The sequence below is a fragment of the Squalius cephalus genome (genome assembly GCF_949319135.1).
Source record: "Squalius cephalus genome assembly, chromosome: 18".
In the NCBI taxonomy this organism is placed as follows: domain Eukaryota; kingdom Metazoa; phylum Chordata; class Actinopteri; order Cypriniformes; family Leuciscidae; genus Squalius; species Squalius cephalus.
This window is the reverse complement of record NC_137139.1, coordinates 15,502,672-15,528,821: the sequence shown is the minus strand read 5'-3', so window position 1 is coordinate 15,528,821 and position 26,150 is coordinate 15,502,672. Positions and strand designations below refer to the sequence as shown.

At 39.0% G+C, this 26,150-nt stretch overlaps 1 protein-coding gene across 2 annotated transcripts in view; it reads right to left on the bottom strand.

Moving 5' to 3' along the window:
* mtcl2 (microtubule crosslinking factor 2) overlaps nt 1-26,150 on the bottom strand; it is a 45,279-nt gene extending 19,129 nt beyond the window's left edge. For both annotated transcript variants that reach the window (XM_079849449.1, XM_079849450.1), the window contains exons 1-3: nt 25,065-26,150; nt 23,198-23,422; nt 15,397-15,555 (exon numbers count right to left, since the gene is read on the bottom strand). In XM_079849449.1, coding sequence (XP_079705575.1) covers nt 15,397-15,555; nt 23,198-23,422; nt 25,065-25,913 — 1,233 coding nt within the window. In that variant the 5' untranslated portion in view covers nt 25,914-26,150. The remainder of the gene's footprint in view (nt 1-15,396; nt 15,556-23,197; nt 23,423-25,064) is intronic.

The window sequence follows — 26,150 nt, the reverse complement described above, 5'->3', positions numbered from 1 at the left end:
ACTTTGTCAGTCATATTTGCACAATTTCAAATGTGCAAAAGTGGAAAAACAGTACATAGTGGTAAGGAGAGTAAAAACTGGCATTTGCGAGTAAATTCATATTTGTCAGCTGGCCAATAACTGTATCAGGAACTCATAATACACTGTTTAAATTGGACCTTTATGAACTATAGTCTGACACTCACTGATGTAACTGACATGCGCAATTCAAATCAAAGACAATTCAAACTGTAAAGAAAACATCTTTCATGACTCATGTTTCTTTTAACAGTGGATGATTTACCAACAGAAGTTTATCTAGGGTGTGCAAATACCTTCTTTTTTCCCCTCCAGAGCTCATGTGGCAACATGAAGGTGGACTATTCCTTGTACTAAGCAACCAAAATGAAAATATGGGGAACAAACTCACAATATGTACAATTACTAAAGAAACTGTCTCAGCTTGCAGTGTCAAAATTACCGTTGGTGTTTGTCTTAAGAACCTAAAATATATTTTTCAGGAAAAGTAATGAAATGTAAAACAATTTCACGCTTGTTAAGAAATATGCATTTTCTGAAAACGTTTTTAGCTCAGCACCAATGGGATTTGAATGAGAATCATATATTTTGACCCTGGCCACAGGTATGTCAAAGAGTTTTCTTTTTTTTCTTATGCACATGATGGGAATAACTACAGTAACCCGTTTAAAACAGATCACTTTTGTTCTAAACGCAGAAATTACAGTAAAGTCGCAATGAAACGGAAGCTTTCACTGGATGATCAAGTCATGACACGGATGAAAAATGACATTTAAAAAAAAAATGAAACATGCATAGAGGAATTGTTCACAAAAAAGATCCAACATGCATTTAGTTAATTTTCATTTCATGCCGACTTTACTAAGATACATGACGAAAGATGTCTACTCATGTACATTGCATAATTTTGCACTGCCAGCACACGTTGAAACTCACAATCCAAGTAGTTTGTCATCTGATCACTGAATTGCTTATCAGCTACCTGAATTTCAACACCTTGAAACCTAATGCAGGTACAGAAATCTGAGAACGAGTACACACACACACACACAGGTCTATTCAGCCATGCCGTGGCCTATATCTTGTGCCTGCTTGACTTATTCTTATGAAGCACACTCTTCCTCTAACACAGGATGTAAGGAATAAGATGATTTCATCACAGTTGGGATGAGGAATGAGTGTCACTGTATTAAACAAAATCCATCTATCCTGAAGGAACAATGGAGTCTCTCTTATTTCACCTCCTCATTTGACTGAATTATGAAGAATTGAGTTGACGGAGTGTGTGAAATTGAGAGGGTCTTTAAGTCACGCTCCACTTCACAAACTTTGTCCCATAAAATCACTGTCACTGGTGAGGATGGCCTGTTGCGTAAGAGAGACTCTGAGACACGAGGCTGGACAGAGAGCTGAATGTCTTCTTTTTTTTGTTGAGTTTTCTTTGTCTGTTTAGACAGGGAACATCATTAGGATTTGAATCGTTTGAATCATCCAGACTGAAGATAACACCTGTAATGCAATTAAATTAAAATGAATGGATCACCTATTCTGACAATTAAAAATCCGCTAATCCGGAGAGAAGCGTGTTCAGATGATGTTCAGCATAGTACTGTTACTATTTCTGCAGTATATAGTAGAGGTTTTTTTTTCAAATCATGGCTTTTCAGTAAAAGCTGTGATTTAATAAATTAATACATGTGCTCAGTGTTTCAGAGTGAAGCTCTGAACTGTGCTCATTTACACATGAGCAGCTCATGTGTTTTCAGTATCTCAAGCTCTAGTCTGTTCACAGTTAATGCAGTTCCACACAAACTATCTGTGCATGTGCTCTTAATCTCACTTATAATGTGCATTTGGAACGCAACATGCTCCTACCATCTTCCCAAATTAGTAATGAGAATCTTATAAACCACCTGATCCCTTTCCACCTAAATAAAAGCTTAGTGCCGGGGTCCCAAAACTCGTCCAGCAGATTTTAGCCCTCAACATACCTGCCTGGACATTTCTACTTAATCTTCTATTTCCACCATTACAAAATGAAAGTAATATCAGCAACAATTTTCTGTCTTGACTGATTTTAATGGACTATCAAATTCAGTCATTTACACAAAATTGGATTAAAAATTCAAAATTAGCTTCCAAATGAATGGCACTTGCAGAGTAAAACAAACAAAAGGTCATGTGCCAACAATGCATTGCGGCATGCTATGTAAAGTATTAGACTAATGTGTGAAATGTTTATCATTGCAAATGTGTTCTATTTCACATACTAATTAAAAAGCAGGCTGCATGCAGTGTATACTGCGCAGTGCTCCATAAGCTAGACATAACCAGAGAGAGAAGCTGTAATAAATCCATTGCTTTTCCTCAATTCCCAGACCGCTCCAGACTATAATGGGTTCCCATGACAACGGCTTTTGTGAGCAGATCCCCTGTAGAGTTCAATGGAACAAATTGATGAATAAATAAGGGGCGGAAGTTAAGAGAGGGGAAACAGGAAATCACAACCTTTCAAATCCATTTGACATGAGCAGGCCCCTCTACTCCTGCACAACCAGGAAAAACAACTGCAGAAAACCACCGCGTTCCCCTCTTTCTCCCTTACTAATTGCACTAAACCGCAAGGAAGCTAAAAGCCGGATCATTAGCATTAGCATTTTTCATTAAGCAACTGAGAGCCTGCAGGTGCTGTGTATTTCCCACACACATTTTGTCATTCTGTACATGATTAGGAAATGAGATATTCTCTCTCTTTGATCCATGGCAACAATGTTTATTAGTTCACAACAGCAGGATTGCAGTGATAAACATTATACCTTACACAAAGAGCTGTGACAAAACCTCTATCAACCCAAAACATTTTCATTCTCCTTTAAATCCAAAAGCCGAATAGGACTGTTTTCCAGTCCACGTGAATTTGAGACAGCTCGAGACCATGATCTACTACCACACACTTCTGTCTGTCCCACATGCTGACATTTTAGATGATGGCAAGTACTAAAAAGGCCACACTTTTGTAGAATGTTTTTTTACCCGGTTTATAATGTTAGCCACGGTATCTTGGAACAAAAACATGAAGATTTTATCATATACACTTAAATCAGTCATGCACACACACACACACACACACACACACACACACACACAGGTGCATGCAGCTTCTCTGCCTGCCAGGTACTGCTGCTTACATCTGTCAGCAAATCACTGTTGTCATTTTACCAGTGCGAACAAAAAGTTTCTCATATTGGGCTCATCCTGTGCTTGGATTACTTATTCAGGGAAAAGTTTTGGCATATAGCAGCATTTGCCTCTAGCTTTCTCACACTCAAGAAGAGTGACATATGTTTCTGTCCACCCGTGAGTGGGACAGTTCTTTTACATGCTTATCAGGCCTGAGTGTTAATTAGAGCTGGGAATCGCTTTTATAATTACACATGAAGCCCATGAGGGAAAAGAAGATATGAGTGTGATCTAGAACAGAGAAGTAATGGGTGGAAATACTTCAGTAAGAATGGAGGGATAGTCAAAAAGGAAGTGAGAAAGTGAATTAAAGAATCATCTTAATTAGATGACTTTAGAATAACACACGGAGCCGTCTGCTCTCCAAGCGTTCTCGCTGTACTTTGATGTCATATCCGACCACTTCAAGTCGAACACACTTAAAGTGCCCCATTATGCTATTTAAAGGCTCCTAATTTTGTTTTGGAGGTCTCCTACAACAGGTTTACATGCATCAAAGGTCAAAAAACAGTTTCATTTTCTCATAATATACATTGCACATCACCACATTGTTCAATGATTCTTAAACGACTCGTCGGATGAATCAGTCTCTTTAAATCCCTCCTTTCCGCGAGCTACTCTGCTCTGATTGGCCAGATGGCCCAATCTGCTGTGATTGGTCAATCGCGTACAGTGCCCGCCGGAAACCTAAACGCCTATTACCATAACTGAACTTAAGCTCCGGAGGCTTCCTAAAGCTCAGCGATTGTACACACTGTAAAGACGGTAGCCTAACGATAACGTTGAACAATGAACAATGTAAAACAATAATCAAAAATCAATCATTTACAGGTTGTGATTTTGAGGAGCAAGTTGGTCAAAATAAATTAAAATTTTAACTTTAAAATTCAAGTGTCTTGCGAATCCTTTGTTGAACTCTGAGATTTAAGAAGCAGTCGTCAGTAAATTGATGTTTGAGGGCTAGTCAAATTGTTCGCGGGTGGACAACGTACAACATAGACGGGCATTATGCAAATGTATTTTCTAGTGACGCAACGTACCGCAAACGGCTCGTCAAGTTCGTTCAGAGTTGATTCTTTCTTTTGGGAGACAATAACTTTATTTATCGTGCACTTTCGACTTTACAACTTTGCAGAAAGTTTACATTCACAAACAGCTATATTACACACTGCATGAAAGGGAATATTCGAAAAACCATAATAGCTGCACTTCAATAAATATCTGAGTCAGAGGGTGCAGGCTGATAGGTCCTTTACATGAAAACTGCAAGCAATCACATCATCACTACATGGCACAAGCTGATTGGCCTCTGCTGATCCTGCAGCCAATGAGATTGCTTGCTAAACATTTAAATAGTCTGGTTCATCGTTTGCTGTAAAGTAGTCCTGCAGCGCACTATCAGAGTTTCTCTGAAACTCCTCCACCTCCCCCAGCTCCACCTGCCTAGATATGTTACATGCTCACTGCAGCGTGTCTGTATCTATAGTAGCAAGTCATATTTGCTCTTCGAATTTTCAGCGTCATTACTCCAGTTTTCAGTGTCACATGATTCTTCAGAAAGAAAGATCTAAAAAAACAACAACATACATTTACCCGCCCATAGACCCTCCCCTCAACGAAATCAGGACAAAAATTGTTGAAAGTGGACAAAGGAGACAAATTAAAATACAGGTGCAAACGGGTAAGTCTCCCTCATCCACTCATCCGATCGACCAAAATGCATATTAATACCAGGTTTAAACAGGGCCTGAGATGCATTGTTGAACAAAGGTATAAAGGTCATTTGGGATGAGGAACACTGTGACCTTCCATCTCTTTCCGTTACACCTTCTACATGAACACATTATTAATGGGGTTGGGTATGAAAGGTCCATTCTGCCTCTTTCTTTTCTCTTTGGCTTGTGAGAGTTTAATCTCTAAGCTTCTGTTGTGTGCAAACTCTTCACAAAAAAAGCCTTGGCGCCACCACAGCAGAAGGCCCCTCCCTTTTTCTCTCGTTTATCCCTTCTTCCTTGAATGCACTCCAGTACCACTGTGTCCGAATATCAAAATATCAACGTTCACAACATTCAAATTGAAAAATCTAATAATTAATTAAAACAGTTAGTCAATTAGTTGACCTGATCAGTCATCCCATGAATATAACAGGGTGTAGACATGTGAATTCATGTTGACAGTCAGCCATCACTTAAAACGGTGCGTTTTGAGCCATTTGGTGAAGTTCAAAAGATTAATGACTGAGAAACAGAGAAGAAAAAGGTGGTGAATCACACCTGTACTGAGTATGAATTAATTGCTCCCAGGTGTGGGCCAATCAAATCTAACTATAGCAGCCTGTTTCTCATTAACACCACTGACACAGCAATCAAAAGCAGTCACAGCATGTCTTACATTGGGGATATATCCAGAAAACAGAAAATCTATCTGTAGCTTAAGTGGGAAAATTGACAAATATCACATAAAAAGCTATATATATTTACAAAAATGATCATTTCTTGCCATACATGACAATCTTGACCATTTTAATGAGAACTGACTATAAACCGGTTTAGAAGTAGCCTAAAGGAATCGTCCCCTTCATCTTTGGCTGCGTTTACACTTGGCATTTACATGCGATCACCGTGACCCGATAAAGCAGATCGGATCATAAGCCAATCAGGACACGGTGCGTTTACACATGTCCACATCAAGTGGCTTCTGTATCTGGATAACAGATCGGATCTCGCATTCCCGCAAAAAGAAACAAAAAAAAAGGACGGCTCCGGTGCAAAGTCGACCTGAAGTGGTGGGTTTTCTTTTAAAAACAGTTTTCAGTCGGAGGACATTTTACAAATCTCGCAAAATGAGGAGGATGAAGAGGCTGCAAGTGCTAATAATGTGGATAGATGCCGTAATGGAAACGGTGCAGAGAAACGTATGGCCGTTTTTTTACAGAAAATGAATGGTTCAGCAACTTTTTGGTGCGAAGGCAAACATTTCAGTATATTTGCGATGTAGGGGAGAGCGGGGCACAACCTAACACGGGGCTAATTGTAACACCCTTGTTTTAAATACTTCCACACATGCTACAGTAGCATGATGAAACTTAGTGTATTTTCTAGTTGCCATATCAACAGTATATAGAGAAAAAATATATAAAAGCTTTGGATAGAGTATCTGTCCTTGTTTTCTGCATGAAAGAGAGTACAGGAGACATCCAGCTACCCACAGACATAAACTGTTCTTTGTCTTTGTATCTGGTCCTCCCCTTTTAGAGGGATTCAGTCAGGGAGCCCATGCGCTCGTTAGAGAGAATAGCTAGCACTTGACGCTCATTAGCGTGTCAGATTGAGAGCCGCATGCGCTCTGGCACATGAAAACACTCCAAACATTCCTCATTGCACACTTTGTTTTCTCATTTGTATTAAGAACGACATTTGGCATTCAGAGAGGGACGCTGAATCTGGAGATGGTTTTTGGAATCTGTAGAAAAGACCGAAATAGGTCAAATTCCTCAGTTTACATCCATAACTAAGTATGAAAATATATGGTTAACATTTGTAGGTTTGTAGACAGCTGAATAGTCTGTTCTTCATTTTTGCATTTCCAGACAGTCTGTACTGAACTAGAACACATCACAAACTCAATAAAATTTTCTTTTCAATTTGCAGCAAAATATATCAGGAGAACCTCTCAAATCCTTAGAGGCTATATTCCAAATCTGAGCGAGAGAGAAAGAATGAGCAGGAGAAAATATAATGGACAAGTAACAGTACTATATCGTGGGAGGGAGGTCTATAATACTTGGAGAAAGCTATTCATAAGCATTTCCATTCGTCTCAATGGCAATTGTTTATCTGGACCACGATTCCTCTGTAGGCAGGAGATTTAAAAATCGGCCATCTTTGTTCATGAGCGCTCAATTTTGCAGCCAGGCTGTTTTGAGCTATTAATGTGACATGACAAGGCTGGTAAACCTTATACGACATTATAATTAAATATTATCGATTTTATTTTTATGCTGAAATGTCAAAATACACATACTTTTGAAGGTTCATCAATGGAGATATAGGCTGTAGTTAAAGTATCTTCCAAGGGGCAAACAGTGCCATTGTAACAAACCCCTTAGGGAGACGTCTTATTTATTTCGTTTTTCATTGGTCCACTAACCTATATCAAGTACAAAATTAGATCATTGATGCAGAGAAGTCATTGACCATTAGATGCACATTGAGACGGCTACAGAGATGGTGATGTGTGTAGAATATGATGCTCAGAAGGAAACATTTCGTTAGTTATTGAAAATCATTATTAGATTATTGTAATGGTCAAGCATTTATAAGGTCATTATGGAGCAACAGTCACTAATCTAGAGTGCATCTGTTGCAATAGGCAACAGACATATAAACCAATTATTTGTCCAAGAGCTGTGTAATTAGATTGTTAGGCATTTAATGACTTGTTAATCAATCCCTTAGATAATGGCCTGTAGTACATAAATATAAACTCATTTCACCTCAATTGGTATTGAATGGATTTGTTGATAAATACCACTGAACTGCTTTGGCTGAACAAATGTAGTATAAATTCAGTATGATAGAATGATGATTCAGTAGTATGCATGCTGTATAAGGAGTTCTATTGTAAATGAAGGCATGCAGTATAGGTGTGCACAAGCAGATAACACTCTGAATCCCACAATGCAATGCACTATGCTTTTACACTCTGGAGCAGATTTTCATATAAATACTATACATTTTTACAAATACAATATTGTGAAATTTTTGTCACTTTCAGTGTTTTTTCCCAAGCCCCTAATAATTTCTGAATGTATACAGTCCAGTATGCAGTAAGCAATACGATAGCACTCTATTCTAAATAGAGCTGTAGTTTTGCCAGTCAAATCACCTCAAGTTATTGGTCTAGACAGATTACATCGATAAGGCGGGCAGGTCACTGGGCTGCAGTAATAAAACCATTTTGCTGAAGAGAATCGCTGAAAGTGTAACTCTGATGTGATTAAGTGATCAATCTCAATCCCAACTCACTTCTTAAGCCATTATATCTAAAACAGAACTACAATCACACTTCACAAGCTTCTCCAAAAGCACTTTTAAGAGCTGTAATGAACGAACCTATCATATTTTAAGATGACTTATAAATCTAACCACAGTATTCCCATTTTTAAATGTGCTGAGTCTGCAGCTTCCAACAAGCCATCGTGAATAACCCTTTAACAGATCAGTGAGGTGTATAGACAGACAGATGAATATTGATAGTCTTGAGCAAATGCAATGAAGCGAGGACTGTTATCCATGCTCTATATAAATCAATGCACTAGAGTGCACGTGCACACTCAGTGTGTGTGAGTGTCATGAAAGTTGAAGATTGCTGGTTGACCCAAATGAAGTTCACAGGACATGACGTTCCCAAGAGCCTGGATGTGAGGAGACAGGTCTTATATAAGATCTGTCTCATACACAAAATCAAAGCAATAGCTTACTGATCTGATTACTGAGAAAGCGGAAGATCAGAGATCTAACCAATTAGCTTCACCTAAGAGACCTTTGAATTCGATCAGACGGCAGGAAGCGCTAGTTGTGTTGTGTAATGATGTATAGGCCTTGTATGTGTGTGTAAATCTGTTAAACAGGATCAAGAACTCATCTTCTGGACAAACAAACATTTTGTTTGTCTTTGTAACACATCTCGCACAATATAAACAATACAAAAATTTTATTGTGCTCAAGATTGCATTGTTGTATACACATGCATCTAATTTAATTAACCTTGCATTGAATAATATGGATTTTTATTTAACATAATCCATGGAAATGCAAATACATTTCGTTTAACCTCAGTCCTGGGAAAGACCAGTGGACGGGAGCTATACATTACACAATTGAAATAGCACTGTGGATCAATAAAATCCCACTCACACAATTGTTAGAAATATCTGTGGCAAAAACACACTTAGTTACAATTGATTCTAAATCTTATAAAGCTGCTATTTGTGGTCATAAAATTCTATCAGGAACATATTATTCTGCCAATGCTGGCATGCAGAAGGATAATCACTGGCATGTGAAAATAGCTAAAAGAGATGTATTTATTTAATTTAAATAAAGTCTCTCAAACTTGCATGCGGACATACATTTTGAGGTAAGCATTCCTCGTATTCACACAGCCAGTTAGGTACTATGAATACTATTAAAGTGTGAGATTTTACCATTCGACGAACCATTCGTGTGACAAGTGATTATCCTTCCCCGTGCCATCAGGCTGCCGACCACTGGACAAGTGTAGCCTATGTGAATATTAAACCATAAAATAGAAAGTCTGCATGTTCTGTGTGTGTCTGACTGTCTGTGTGAATGAGCGGCGCAATTTTGTCTAATAAACATTCTTAAGCATAGATACACAGAAACTCGAAGGTCTTCACTACAACCCGCCAAAAGGAAATTTCAGTTTACCTTAAATCTATTACTATTGTACAGTACAATGTACTTTTCAAAGTAATAATAACAATAATAATTTGTTTATTAAAAGATTATTTTTTAAGGAATATAAAAAAATATGCCATTAAACAATAATAAATATACATAAAATAAAAGGTATTCAAACAAATTAGTATGTACTTGTGGAGATTATGTTTCAGGCCTACAAACAGACTGACACAGTAGGGAATAAGCGTTGTCCATAAACCTGACAGATCTAATCTTGTCCGACATGCTAAACTTCTTTCAAACAGCTGATCTCAGCTGGTTTCTACAGTCACAATCTTAATACATCACATGGTGCTCACCTAATGCAGTTTGTGTGGATTTGTATCCAGGAGACAACACTATTAGACCACCATTAAAAGCAGAAATAGAACAGCCAGTTGCTTTACACAAGGTGTGTGCTTGTGTGTTTTGTGTGTGTGCATGGGTTTTATAAATGGCCTACATGCACTGCAGCATTGTCACTATCAAATCTAATAACCTCCAGCCTCAGTGCTCAAGAGCGTGTGTGTGTGTGTGTGTGTGTGTGTGTGTGTGTGTGTGTGTGTGTGTGTGTGTGTGTGTGTGTGTGTGTGTGTGTGTCAGACTTAAGGGTCCAGACATCAATCAAACGCACATTTCCCTTTCTGCGCTTTCTTTGTCTGTCAGCTCTGCATAGTGCTGAGCTCCATAAAAAAGAGCTTGCCGCAAACTCGCTCCCTACCAACATCATCTTATTGTTTGTTTTGTCTGTGCCATTTGTTCAATCGTGTAATTCTCAAGTGGAAGCAGTTGGAGATCACAAGTGTACAAACATCCACGCACATACAGAGCTAATAGGTGTTCGTGTGACATCAGAGCCTTGGCTTTAAGACGGATAATGGCCTCTCATTTAGAAGTGCACACCCGAATCCCACTACAGTGACAGAGGTGCCAAATCAAGTGAGCAATGACATCCCAGACCTTTTTAGAAATCCCCTTTTATCCCTGACCAACACGTTCCGCTGGGTCTAGTGATGTGACATTCAAAAATAGCTCTTATCCATTAAACGGCTCAAAAAGAAAAAGAGGAATATATGATGAATGAAAAATAACAACAGTCATAGATCTGTAGGTTTGTATGACAAGCCAGAAAATATGTGAAAACTTGTTTTAGCTGGTTTGTTTAGCTGGCTGCAGTCTAACATATAGTGAAGTCTGGGCCTATGTGCATGAATGTGTGTGTTCATGTGAACTGAGTCTTGCGTGTCTTGTGTAGTATTTTTCATTTTTCATGCAGACTTTTACTAGAGCATGAAATCACCTCTCGTTTCCTGAGGAGAGAACATGTATCTGAATCTGGATGTATGTCAGATTAATCCAGGGGTTGGTTGGACTTCCTTTAACAGTGAAGGTGAAAAAGTAATATTGGTGTTTGCTAAAGCAATCATCAATTTTACTATTGCTTGTACTCATTTATTAGGAATTTGGATCAAATAAAATATGGTAAACTATTATGCATTCTCATTTATTTGCAATTACAAGTGTCCGAAAACATTTAATTCAGTATATTACTATATAACCAAGTACCTCTTGGTTTTTGAGAAGAAAAAAATATCCAGGCCACAAGTGTGCAATCTGTGCATGACTGTAAATGTGTGTGCTTCTTGCTTTTATTCTCTTTTGTTCCCATCATGTTCCAAATCTAGTCAAAACCTCTAATGCCATGTGCTTTGATGCTGCTATATACACAGGTCAAGACCGTACAATAGAGCGACACACAACAAACACAGCTGCCAGACAGACTCAAGACATCACAACCAGCCGCTATTGTGCCTCCATTTAACTCTCCTCCTTTGTGTTATTGTAAATATTTTTATCTTCAATGATCTACAAAAGGTTTGAGAACATTCACTTTATTATGACTGAGTGTATTGTGTGTTCATGAATCTGATTCACTGCATTGAATTAAATAGAGAGAAAGGGGCAGTTAGAAATACAACACTATAACCACAATAAACAAGCCCTATAATGTTAAATGGTACATACCAGGGTTATTGGACCATTTATGTGCCATAGTATTCTTCAAAGTACCTTGGAGTACCATGTAAATACCATTGTACATGAATATAGTGATCATTCACATTCAGTACCATCAGTCACATTCCTTTTCTGAAAAGTAAATAGATTTGTCTTGAAATGACAAGGAAACGGTTTCTTATAAAAGCTCACAGCGCTGTGTTTACTGACCTATGACTGTTCTCATAATTGTCAAATACCCTGTGAGTCAGCGGGTCAGCATTTCATTACTCTAGTTCTGAAAGAACAGAATAACATGGCTACCTGCTGAATCCAACATCATCCCTCAAACTTTCAGGAAGTTCTTGGAAAACTCGAAATATTCTAGAACGCTCAGAATTCCTCAAAATATTCCCGTGCTTTTCCCTACACGGCAAGCAAGGGTTTTAAAGTTTAAATAGCCCTGACGCATGACACTGTTCATCTCTGAGATAGTGTTCCTCGTCTAGTGTTTGTTTCCATCAGAGAACTGACACTGAGTTCATGAATGCAGCTCCAGACCCTGCACTTCCTTCCTTTCTCAGGGTTTCCCCCTCAGAGCAAAACAACCATACCAGTTTCCTGAAAAATATAAATAAAGATTCAGTCATCCTCATAGGACTGTTTCCTCTAGCACAGTCTAGAAAGGGTGAAGAACTGTAAATTAACAAACAAGCTCTGATTAATACATGCTGTTTGTGAGACACACTTGGCTCTGAATGATAAACTAACACATGAGCTGTGGGTTTGAATACATATTTGGAGAAAGCAAAAACTGTAGTAAAACTCTTATCCCAAACTCATTTTCCTGTACTGAAGCCTATTAAACATCTATAAAACAGCCCCTCCACGTAGAGGCCACCATCAGAAGGCCATAAACACACACAAACACACCCTCTTACACTCCCAGCAGCAGGAGAACATGTGAACCTAATCACCCGTGAGACTTCACGGCAGCTGCAGAGCCGATCGATACTCGTTCTGTGTTAAATGAAGTATTGAGAGAGAGTTGGAGAAAGAGGGATGGAGAGCATAAAAGAAGAACGAGCGTTTGTAGGGAAGAAAAAATAGGATATTTGGGGGGTTATCTAGGTTAAAAAAAACTCTAAATCAGCAAGCCTTTATTTTGAGTGTTTGTTTTTGTGTCAGGAAGGAGGTTTTTGATGGTGATCGGATGACATCAGCGTGGCCCACATGCAGACTTGCCTTTCTCACGCAACAGGCCCAAAAGTCACTTCAATGACAAAACGATTAGTGATTATGGCGGAGAAATACAAATTACACATTTTCACAAGTTTCTTTTCAGTCCATTCTTCCTTGAATATCTTAAATGTAGCCTGTCCATAAAACATGGTGTTAACTTACAACCAAACAAATAAGAAAATAAGAAAAACGATTTAAATAAAATATAGTGTCAAGCAGAGACTACTAGGAATGTCCTTTTACTGTTTATCACTGTAAATTATCTTACAGTCAGTAAGACCAGTAAACAGGTTTTTACTCTTGTGTTTTTACAGGTTTTTTTAGAGGGTGCCATTATTTTCATGAATATACTCATTTGGAGAAGACACAAGGAAATCTGTGAGCTTAAATGGTGTTGATCCATGTTTGATCCATGATCAATCGTTACCTTGATGAAGTGAATCAATTTTTAATTATTTATTCAGAAAAATAAAGGAGACCTAAAGCGAGCACATCTTTGTGGGAAATCGGTCCATTATACAGCTTAGCCGTCATTACACAAAAAATATTTTTCAACTGACCAATCAGAATCAAGTATTCATGAGAGCTGTCCAATCAACCTTAATACATTTCTTTCATCCTATATTGTTTACTAAGGGTATGTCAGCGTGAGATATCGTGTTCAGCCAGATCATCAGATCATCTTCTTTTACATGCAAACTGTCGTTTTTCCCTATTCTTTGAGTGGTCTTTTGTCTGAAAAGCTTTACTAGCTCTTCTCTAGAAGTTCAGTTAAGTATGAACTCTCGCTGTGTACCATAAGTGCCCGCTAGCTAAGAATTCAGGCCTCGACAACAGAGAGTGGCACTCATTCTGCCCTGGGCTTTCAGCCAATAAGAACGCAGAACAGACCTGTGGGCCGACCCATAGTGGTGCAGCCGAGCAAATCAGAGCACTGGCACTGACTATCACAGCGGTATACAACACCCCGTAAAATGATTCTCAATGAAAAGAGTGAACCGACCAATAATGACCGTTGCTTCAAACAATAATGCTCTCATCACTTTCTATCAGACATAGCTAATAGAGCACAGACCAACCATTGAGCCAACGCAGGCCATCCAGCCAACCATCTATTACTCAGAAGACAAAGAAACATTTATTACCAAAAGAATGCAGGCCAAAATAGAGAATTAACCAAACACAAGGAGCATGCTTTATGTTCCTCCTCGTTAAACTGTCAGTAGAGAAAATCTAATGCTAAATTCATGTGCTCCCCTTCCACCCTCAATCCCACCCACCCAGGCTGACATTTACACAGAGAAAGTCAACAGATCAGTACGAGCGAAGGGCTCTCGGCTCCTGTCGTAACACACATAGAGCTTTGACTACAGCGGAGCGCTGCGCCTCAAGTTAAACGAAAGTGTCAACATCAAGACTTCTGCCCCAAGCCAAATCAAGTACAACATAAACACTTTTCCTTTCTAAAAGCTTCCCAGGAGCTCCTAATGAAGCCTTTTCCGAAAATCTGAAACTAAATAATGATCCCATTTTTCCCCAATTACTAGCAACTTCCTACAGATCTCACACTAATTTCCCTTACTGAAGCTAAAATGGCCAAAAATGGATAGTTCCAACTCCAACTCCAATATGTGACTTGTGAACTACTGTATATTAGGGATGCACCAATATCAAAACATTTTGGCTGATAGCGATAACCGATAATTCTTTATATTTGAAAGACGATAACTGATATATTGGGCGGGTAAATCTAAATCCAAGTTTTGTATAATTTTTGAGAGCGTGACTACAAAAACAAAAGTCTCACTATTAAATCCATGTCCAAAGCACACAATTATAATGTTCTCATTATTATTTTATGTAGCATATATGACAGACTTGCGCTGTACATGTTGTAATTAAAACAGTATTTTCCTTTTTTTGAAGTGATTCCAATCATATTTCAAGCAGTTCAAAACCATCATGGCGAACAGTACACATCTGAAGTGTCTCAGTTGAAGGAAATGTTCAAATTTTCTTATCGGGCTGATGACGATAACATTCAAAATGAACATATATAATTCCAACTGTATATTATTTGATGGTAAAAAATGGTTTATTGTGGTTATTATTATTAGTTATTCTAAGGCATGCATCATTGTTTTTATGATGGCTGATACCTCAAATCCTATACGGTTTGTTGATGAAAAAGTGTGCTTTTACATTTCTATGTCATCAAACTTGCGGATTTTGCATGCTGACCATGAAAAAAGCATGGTTGGATCTTTTCATTTGAGCCAGTAAGTAGCCACCTAGCAACCACCTAGCAATGCCCAATACCACACAGCAACAACCTCTCAGATGAACTTTAACAACCACAAAGCAATGCCCTGGTAACCACCAAGACCACCCTAGAAGTAGCTTTCATTGGTTTCATATTGCATAACAGTTTTCCTACCTCTCTTGCCTTCTCCATCTCAGCTTGCAGGACCTGCTTGGCCACCTCCAGATCCTGTAGTTTCACCCTCAGCTCCTCATTCTCCTGCTCCAGACGAGATCTCTTCTTCTCCACGGTGTCCAGCTCAGTGTGCAGACGGATGGACACATCCTTCGCCACCTAAAACAACCACAACAGTTTTTAAATGCGGTGTGTTGAAATTGACATTATTCTTTGAAAAAAGATACTCTGCAAACTGCCTATGGAGACAATCTCACTAGGACAATCTTTTAGCTTTGCCAGTGAAAAGTATTGAAGATGGCTGACTCGTACGTTTATGATTTATGTCTTCCTGAAGGTGGTCATTACCCAAAGCTCATTAAAAGCGGTTGATTGTAAAGCTGCACTAACTTTTAAGGAGGCAATTATCTGTGTTGGGCAAACAAAGACAGAGACTTCGAGACCACATCTATAACACATGGTGTTTGGACCATTTTAGCAACACAAGCCCATTTTTCATTACTGACAATGTTTGTATGTTCTAATAGCAGACATATAAAGGAAGGATGTAGGTTTGTGTGCGAGGAATGAAGAAAAGAGAGGGCAGCAGTCACTGAAAGGGGTAAATGGGGACTGTGAGGGGGTATGAGGAGGAACACAGTCCCTGTTTGTGAGCTGTGCTTCTTGAGAGAGGGTTCTCCTCTCTCTCTGTGTCTGAACCACAGCCAGGGTGCAGCTGGGTACCCACAATGCTCCTCTGTACCAACACCACGCTCTAATTCATATCAGATCCCTCCATCTCTCATTCTTTCCATTTATTTTTCTCACCAACAGCCTCTCTGCCTTGTTTCATCAATCTTTCCTTTAATTTCCTTCCCGTGGAGCAACTATCTAAACGTAGCAACACTACTAACCTGCTAGCTCGGTTGTTTTTAATTCAATGCAGCTTTTTCAGTACAAGCTTTATTTTTTTCCAAAAGGTTGAGCTGTAGTGTGAGGAAACTGTACAATGCGGTTTTGATGTTGCATTATATTGAAAATGCAATATTAATCACTTTTGGCTTTACTGTAAACATTCTACAAAGTTCACTGATATATGGTAGAAATTATATTTAGAATATATAATATATACCTAGCAGAATAAGTGTGTCATTATGGTGGTTATAACTACATTTTTAAAATTCAATACGATTTTTTAATGCAAATTATATCAAAGATTCATACAGTTATTGACTGTAAAATATAAAGTTATCAAAACACCATCTTTTAGTCTTTTAAAATAAGTTCTGGCAACCACATCTTTTAATTCTTAAATATAATAGATTATAATATAAGAGATAATATAATATACAGTAAGAGATTTATACAGTATCAATATTTCTAAGAACAAACAGCCAAGCATGAAATAATTCTGTCACAATTCATAATAGAGTAGGAGTTTGTTTCTAAACCACAGGCCCTAGGTTTTATGGTAATCGGGGCGTCTGTATTGTCATACAAATGCTTTAATTATCAGAGCACCAAAAGTGTCTGTTGGTCCCAGATTATTTGAATTCACTCCTCCCTCCATTCTGTCTAGAAGCCACCCACCTGCCTTTGACTGACAGTGTCACGGCCCTGTTGTTGCTTTTACATGCAAAAAAAATGGACACCTATAGATCAACAGGGAAAGGGGTAGTGAAGCACAGCAATGGCGTATGTGTGTGTGTGTGTGTGGGGGGGGGGGGGGGGGGTGCCTTGCCACCACAGCCTGATGTAGAACAACAAACTGCCATATCTACCTATCACAGATAGAAATCACAAAGTGCTTTACGTATCTGCTGCACCATTTGACCAAACACTGAAATCAAAGGAGTGTAATGACCCATCAAATAATATTTGCATGCGCCCATGACTATTCATCAGTTGTACTTGGACAAATATGTAAATGGCTCTGTGGAATTTGTTTGTCTTTGTGTGTGTGTGTGTGTGTGTGTGTGTGTGGGTTTGCTCCGCCTCTCTGCTGTGCAAACGGTCGTTTTAAATGACTTCCCTCCAGATCTGTATCTGGTTGCATCTGCGGGACAGATGCCCGGGCACATTCACACTGTAACCTCAACCTTACCCTACTTAGAAAAAAAACAAAAAACAAGCTGCCCTTCGGTTAACCTCTATAAACACAAATGCAGCTCAGATGAGCCAGATGAAGACAGTCCAAGGGCACCAAATTCGGTCGTTGAAAGAAACCCATTAACACAGTTGCTACTACATTTTTAAAAGGATGGACACACTTTAAACGCATCTGCCAGTCCATTTCTGCTTCCACCCATATGTCACTCTCGAGATATTTTTACAAATCCTGCCTTTGCAACCTAAAAGCGAGTAGTAGAGTCAGCATAAAATTGCATTTGCAAACCATTTTACTTACATAATGTGATGCATTTCTGAGTGAAACTGGAAATTACTGAGATAAAATATAGGGCAAGTAAATGGAGTCTCCTGCTTTTCAATTTTTTAAATTGAAGTTATCTCAAATGTGCCTCCTCTAGAGTTTCTCTGAGCTTTAGATCTGGGCTTTAAGTGGGGCTTTGTCTTGCTCCATGGCTGTTTGAGTTGACTTTGACGTGTGAATGCAGCACATGGATGATTATGCATGTGCACTCCTCACATAGATGATAATGAAGGCAGAAGGCAGCCAGAGTCAGTTTTCCTGGAATCTCTAGAGTGGTTTGACCGAGAGTGGACCAAACCTGCTTCACAATAAGATGTTCATTACTATGTGCCTCCTTCTCCCCTCTTATCTTCAGGATGCTGCTGCTAAGCTGATTTCTAAACAGGCGAAGGCCAAACTGTATTTATTTGCTTATCAGCATCTGTCACCCTCACTTCCTCTTTATTATTCTCATTGTGCCCAGAGGGTAATTTTATTGCTCAGAGGTTGTTATTTTAAAGCTCAGGACACTTAATGCATGTCTCATTAAGCTCATAATATACTTTAAGTTTTGCACATACGCTAGGTTACACATACAGACGTAAATTTCATCATCAGCATAAAAACATAAACATTTTGCTCTACAATGTAAATTACACATTATGAAGCTATGTTTTTTTTAAAGTTTCTGATAAGTAACCAGATAAGAACATTTGGGGTGTGAGTGTGTCCAGTTTACGTTGTAGAACAAAATGTCCAAGTATCTTTGAGTTATGTTTACTACAAACCTTATTTTTCTATAAATTGGGAAAACCCTATCATAAAAACCCATCGGAAAATCCCGAGGGAACCACTGGTGAATAAGTCTTCCCAGGTTTTGATTTCACTACTGCAACACTCTATTACCAATGCATTATGTCATAGAATTTAACATCTAACCAAGACATTTCACCAAAAATCCATTGACTTCAGGACGATGGAACCGGAAGGGCTAAAATGTGATCTTGTTTCTGGGTTTTGGCCAACAAAAATACATCATCCCTGCACCGCCCTATTGGTTGGTCCAAAGGGTGGCGTCACTAACCCAGCTTGTTGTTTCACAGTCGAAAGAAAGAAAAATGCAACAACAATAGACGGCCAGGTTGACGAGAGCTTGTGTGAGGGGGTATTCATTTTTAATATAAATTAAATAAAAGACTATTAGTTTTTCTGTACGCATAGCTACACTGTGCATTTGCGTCAAAACTGAAGTATACTTTGGAATTTAACTCTTTAAAGTATTAACTTTGTCTCAGAAATAAAAATAGAAGCAAATTTTGGAGATGTAAATTAAACTAGCAGAGCTCAGATAATTTGGACTTGGATAAATCTGATACTTTCTTCTTGGAAGCAGGAGACTTACACAAACATCCTACATTAAGTCTGAGCATGAGCAGAAATATTTAATGATATCCATGGTACGATTTTAACTCTTTTTCCCCCATTGATGGAAATTTCCATAATTTATGAGACAACGCTTCCCCGCCATTAATGAAATTTTCCGGCTTTCCGTGTTCACATGTGAAGAAGAAGCAGAAACAAGAGATGTCATATGAAAGCAGATGCTTATAAAATAATGCGATCACCAACATTAAACAGCATATAAATCAAAACTGCCTATGTTACAGAGTGAAATGTCGACCCAGGGCGAGCTATAGGACTGTGCTAGCATTAGGGGTGTTGATGGACTCGATCTACTCCATCTGTGTTTTGATCGTCATTCTGAATGCGATCTGGATGTAGTCTTTTGATAAAAATGCGATTTTCTCCGCTTTTTTGCTTAAAATATAGCTTTTTTATGAAACTTACCCACATTCAAATGTGGATGAAAAAAAGAATTCATTAAGCTAGAATAACACAGGTCTGTTCTTTATTTTGATATATTGCATGTTTAGATATTCAACCTGCAAACTGTATAACACGGGCACTGCTAATCGTTGATTATAATGGGAGTGATACAATTTGAATGCACTAGATTATGGAGATTTAAGGAACAGAAGAGATCTCATTTAGACAGTTTTTGTCTCCTACAGCTGTAATCATTGTCTCTGTTTCTCAGCTGTTGTTTTGCATGAGCACATGACTGGAGGAGAAGCTCAGATGGGTAACAGAGGGAAAGAGGAAGCTATAGTGCTTCTCCAAACCCTGTTTAATAAGCCAGAGCAGCTGATGAGAAGGTGTGGAGCTGTTTTCCATCCTTCCCCCTGACAGATCTGGGAGACGCTGCTCTCACTGGATGAGAAATGAGGCCAGTGCTTCAGAGAGCAGGAAATGGTGCAGGGATCTTACAAACATTCAAATCCTCCATCAACCCTTTTCACCCCTACCCCCTCCTGACCATGACATCATCACCCTCCCCCATGGTCCTGAGAGACCAGAGCAAGATGGGAAAAATCTGAACATGGGAAACTCTTTTATGACAGGGTAAGTCCAAGGGGAAAAAAACATTTGTCTTGCACAGCCTCTTGGTCAGAGTATCACTGACCTCTGAATGAGGTTTATTCATTTGGAAACACCCGGTAAGTGGGCCATGTGCATTAACATCTGGGCCTAAAAAAATTAAAGTATCACAAAAATCAAGGGTTTTACTCATAGACTCAGACTGTAAAAAAATATGGACAAAGCGTCTGTGACGTCACCCATAGACTTTCTGAAGAACAGTTTTGAGGCCGTTTATGGGGTGTATGGGCGGCGCCATCTTGGAAAATCTTGGGAAATCCTAATGTTCAGAAAGGATACAGAGGTGGTATGATGTGTTGTGTCAGATCATGGCCGAGACGTCAAATTTCAGGAATTCCACTCGGCGCAGTCTATGCTAGTTATCAAGCTGTCAATCAAAGTTAACCACGCCCTTATTTGTCATACATTTTATATTTAAATACGATCTAAACTAACGAGTTAGAAAAAAATTCACCCCCCTCACAGTTGTCAAGCACTCGGAACCTATCGAAAAAAACAATAAAAGTCCATGGGACCAACCTGTAAAAACATGAATTTATGCTGTGAAAACGGACATTTTAACATGGGGGTCTATGGACATTTGCTCCCTTTTGGGACCTGCCCCTAGCGGATTTTCGATGTATTGCAGTTTTTCGCACTTTTTTCAGATTAGAATGTTGCCACTTGGTTTTACTTAACATATAGAACGTGATTAGTAATGTAGTGGCCAGTAATAATTTAGCATTTTGAGATAAATCAACCAGTAGATCCAAATCTACCAACAGTCTTGTCAATGCATAATAAACAATGCAATGAATAAATGTTGTGTGTTCTGAGTATTCCATTTTAGAATTTTCAAAATGTCATCATTAAATTGTATTTTATATGCATGCAAATATATATAGCTTTATGGTAATTACATGGTTCTCCACAATGGCATTATTTTGGGGCAGTGGATTTCACATAATACAATATTTTTTAAACTCAAATTAGTATTTGAAGTCCAATCATGTATGTATATTTGGTGAGTAAGCCAAATAACATGCAGGATAACGTATAGAGAGTCGGTGTATCATTGGATGATATGCTCAACATCATGGTCCCTTTCGGTTAGTTTTACCGTTACCTTTTTTCTGCTAGTTTTAAGTCATAACGTACAAAACAATCAGTAGAAACAAAAATCCTCAAGGTCATTTTCACTACAATTAATAACTGAGACAAAAATGTCAAACAAAAGAGAGCACTGGTGTGAAACAAGAGACATGAAAGTCTGCCAAACAGCATTGCCATGGACGATGGTGAATATTAGGAAATCTCTGACCAATCAGTCATGAGTATATTGGTTTACATAGGCCATCAGCCACTGTACAAATTAACGAAATACTGTAGCATGTGTTACACAACTATTTAAAGTATATTTCAAAGTACTGGATGTAGCACTAGTTATCCTGTAAGGGTACAAGACAATCTGAGTTAGCACTTAGATCTATGCGGTGCTTTGTTGCTGTGCCAAGCTGAACTTAAAGAAACAATGTTCTTCCTCCTAAAGCATAGTGTGTCTGTCACAGCGGTGGCAATAGAGTATATCAACCAGTTGAATGCACGAAGCGCTGCGGAGATCAGTGTAATTTGACCTGGCTGTGCCAGTAGCGTGGGGAGACAATTGACCCTGTGTTAGGAGACTCCTGTCAGCAGTTAAAGAATTCAGCAGAGGCCGCGATGTTTTCCTGCAGACACCATCCCCCTCGCCTTGCCTCATCGATTGTGTGTTAAAACTTCTGATCCTCACCAGCTGTGTCCTGAGTAGTGAAACTTAAGTATGTGACAATGTTACTTGTTTAAGACCACCATAGTCAGTCTCAATAGCACAAAGAGCCACAGCATTTGCTTGCCAGAGGAAATCACTCTCCCTCCTTTTCCTTCCCTCTGTTACTGTATACACATCAGCCATTTAAAAGACGAATACAGACAGTGGCGATGGGAATGACATCATGGTTATTTCTCTCTCCTCTGACAGACCAGATAAAGGAAGTATTGTGTCCACAGCCATGTGAGACAGCTGCCTGCGTGGTGCATGACATGCAGGCTAAAGCATGATCTTACAGTCTCTCTGAAGACATTTACATCATTGGATATTTATAAGATTCACTTATGGGATTCAGAGGTCCCTTGTGAAAAACAACTTATGGAACTAATATACTTTAAAAGAATATGCTTAAGTGCAAACTGACTGTAATGATTTCAGACACTTAATTCCATGTTATTTACAATTGAATGAAAGTGTATTAAAGTTCAATATATAGTTTTTAAAAAAAAGTACTTAAGTACATTTTTATATTTACTTCTATTGTTCTTGAAATGGTTCAAGTGTACTGTACAAGCATTTATGGTGAACTAAAATCTACTTTGATGTCTTTGAAACTCATGTATTTAAATATATTTGTAATTGCACATTTGTAATGAGGTTGCAATTTAGTACATTTCAAATATATTAACTTTAAAATATATTAACTTCAACTGTGTGTTTAAATTTACACTAAAGAAATCACAATCAAGTACTTTAAATGTGCTTTAGTTTGTTAGTCAATGCATCAAATTAAGTGTACTTTTAAGCATGACAAAAGATTATTAAAACAATACTTACAATTTTTTAATTTGAAGTAATTATTACAAAGTGCACTTTTTTAAATGTGAATGTGGACTCTCTTTAAGTACAATTAATTGGCTTTTTACTTAGCTTATATTACCTGCAAGTACAGTTTCTAAATAAACAAACTGTTAAGATTTGAAGTGCACTACAAGTACACAGTGAACAATTGAGCACACTTCTTTTTCACAAAGGGTAGTTCAAATGCAAACTCAAGCAATCACACTCATTTACAACAGAATATGATTGGTAGGTTTTATCTGTAATAAACACCGTGCCGCACTAACCTTGACGTCTTGCTCCAGTGTGCGGATAAGCTCCCCGTCCACTTGTCCAGTCTGGGCCACACGGATACTGCGCCTCTCTGCCTTCTTCAGGCGGTACTGCAGGATGCGGCAGGTCTTGTTGGCCTGATCCAGCTGTTGTCTGAGCTCCTGGAGCTGATAAACATCCTCCTCCATGTACATGTCCCTCATCTCCAGCATCTCAGAGCGAAGCTCCTCCATTTCATCCTGATATACACACAAACAAACAATGCATCATTTTAGAAATGACTATGCATTTTGCAAGCTTTTTAAAAAAACATATTGGGTTTAGATGATAAAAGATCTACCCAGGTAAGTCCGGACTACCACTGGCACCCCTTCAAAAAATGCATGCCCCTGACCTATTATCAAGGGTGGTGTGAAAACCAATATATTCATCAAATTCATTATGCTGCATTATGATTATGATGAGTTTGCACAATACCGCGATGTATACAAAGCACATTGCTCTAAACACAACTAAACTATACCTCAAACGGCTAGAAAAAATGCATCTCACTCTCAGAGGCTGATAGATGCTGTGGGCCACCGCGTGCTGTCACACATTTCCAGTGAATATAGGTCAACTACTGCAGCGCGCGTCACGTGCTCAGCGCGCGGATAAACAATGGAGTGAAAAGTGGGCGCGGGCGCAGTGGACTGCTGCAGCATCTGTACAAACAGCTGCATTACTCAAGCAACACAACTAAACCCTAGCCTTTTTTATGCTGTTATATTAGGCATGCCAAATGAAAAAGATTTGGTTTTGTCATGGTCTTCTGATAGTTTATGAAAACCGAGATTACAGGAATCACTGTTCAGCTCTTACATATGACTCATAGTAATTCTGTGGAAAAGACAAACCCATCTAATAGTAAACAAAGATCTTAAATATATGCCTTGCAACATAAATACAATGAGTATTTCCAGTTTTAGAGGGAACACACTGGCATGTCTGCCTTAGGAACAATGATAATGATATGCAGTAGTATTACTGGTGACCCTCCAGCTAGTTTCCACCAAATACAATGACAACAGTTATTGTGATACATTTCATCATTATAAAAAAAACTTAGTTTCCAGCCATTTATCATCTCACATCAATTTCTGTAATTTCTACTCAGTTTTATGAATTTGATTTTCTTGATTCAGTAGGCTATATAATTTCTAAGTGGCCTTATAGTGTAATTAATTTACCACTTTTATATGATTTGTTTTATTAATAAGGTAATTCAGCATTTTCAATCTAGTTGGTTGTCATAATCATGAGCATAAAAAAATATCGTTAGCCGCTTATACTAATATTGCACTACAGTTTCACTGTTGTAACTACAACAGTGTTACTGGCTATACTTTGGGGAATTTCTTTTTAGAAATTATTTAAATGTTCTGAAAAGAACCCCTTTTGCATACCATTTGGTTCTAGTTGGTTATTTGGAGGTTTTTATGTTGCATCATATGTTCTTGAGATCAGTGTTTTGGTTTTTGGCATCAGCCAAAGGACTAGAATAACATCCAAGTTGTAACCTTAAACTGAGCAATATGACATTTTGGTGGAGACAGTTGTTAATGGTGCCATATGACACCATTGTTGGTTTAACTTAAAAAAAAGCAACTTACCTGGTTTCTTTAAAATTTTGAGTTAACTGAAGTGAAAATTTTGAGTTAATACAACGAAGGAGATTGGTTTAATAAATAGAAACTCAAAATATTATGTTATCTGAACCACATTATCTAAGTTGATTTGAAAAAAGATAAAAAGTTGTGATAAATCATGAAAATATTTGTTTTACTGCAATGCTTTGATGTTTGATTTTACAATAATAAAATAATAGAATCATTATCTTACCTTTAAATAATCATTTTCCGACCTGAGTTCCTCTATTTCCCTGATTAATTCCTCGTGCATCCCGTCCATCAGCTCCTCAGTCAGGTCCGAAAACGCCAGGGAAGTGCTGGCGAGCATCCTGCTGTCGAACGACGTGAGTGAGCGCTCGTCGCCGGGAGAGACGCTCCCCTCTGCGGTCTCCATTCCCAGCGAGAGTCGCTCTTTCTCCACGCTGGTCTTGGTTTGACCACTCTTGTCCAATAGTCCATGTTCTGCTGCCGATTTATCGCCGTCGATCCCCCCGCGACTGCTGGTCTCGGTGTCACTGCTGAGCGCGTCTGTGGAGACCTTGTTCTCCTCGGAGGCGCAGTCCGAGAGCTCGGAGCTGCTGTCGGTGGCTGAGAGTTTCCCCGGAGCGCAGCCGGAGTCCTTGCTTAAATCATCCGATCCGATGCTGGCGTCCGAAACTTTTCTTCGAGCGCTTTTATTGGACTTCGCGCTGCTCTTCTGAGCACCGGCCGCGGATAGCGCGGGCTTGCCGGTCGGTTTACTCTTCTCTGTTTTCGGTTCTTTCCCGGTAACCGGGCTGCGTCTGGACACGCGGCCGCCTAAATATATGGCTCCCGGTTTAACGCTCAGCGTCGGCGTGCCGATACCTCCGCGGATTTTAGTGAGGGACCACCCGGGCACATCTTTGGGTCTTGCTGGAGACGGTGCCCGGTGTGTTTTCTTTTTCTCGTTAACTTGCAGCGGCTGCGCAGGCGGCTGTTCTTGTTCGCCGGTGCTGCTCTCCATTTTCTGCTTTTGCCTCTTCTCCTTCGACGAGACAAAATGCGTCGGGGAACCGGTGTCAACCTTTGTCTTGGTCATTCATTCCTTTTACAAGACACGAATGAAGCTGAAATGTTACCTCCACTCCCCCCCAAAAAAACAGAAGTTGAACTGGTAAACGCTTCACACCAGATCAGCCGACATCAAAACCGTTGAAAATCCACAAGAAAATATGAGTGCTTGGATTGAGATGCTTCGGTTTTCTTTTATTCACCACGCCTGCAAGATATTCTCCCGTGCGCGTCCTCAGTTGTGAACCGCGGCTTCTCTCTCCTC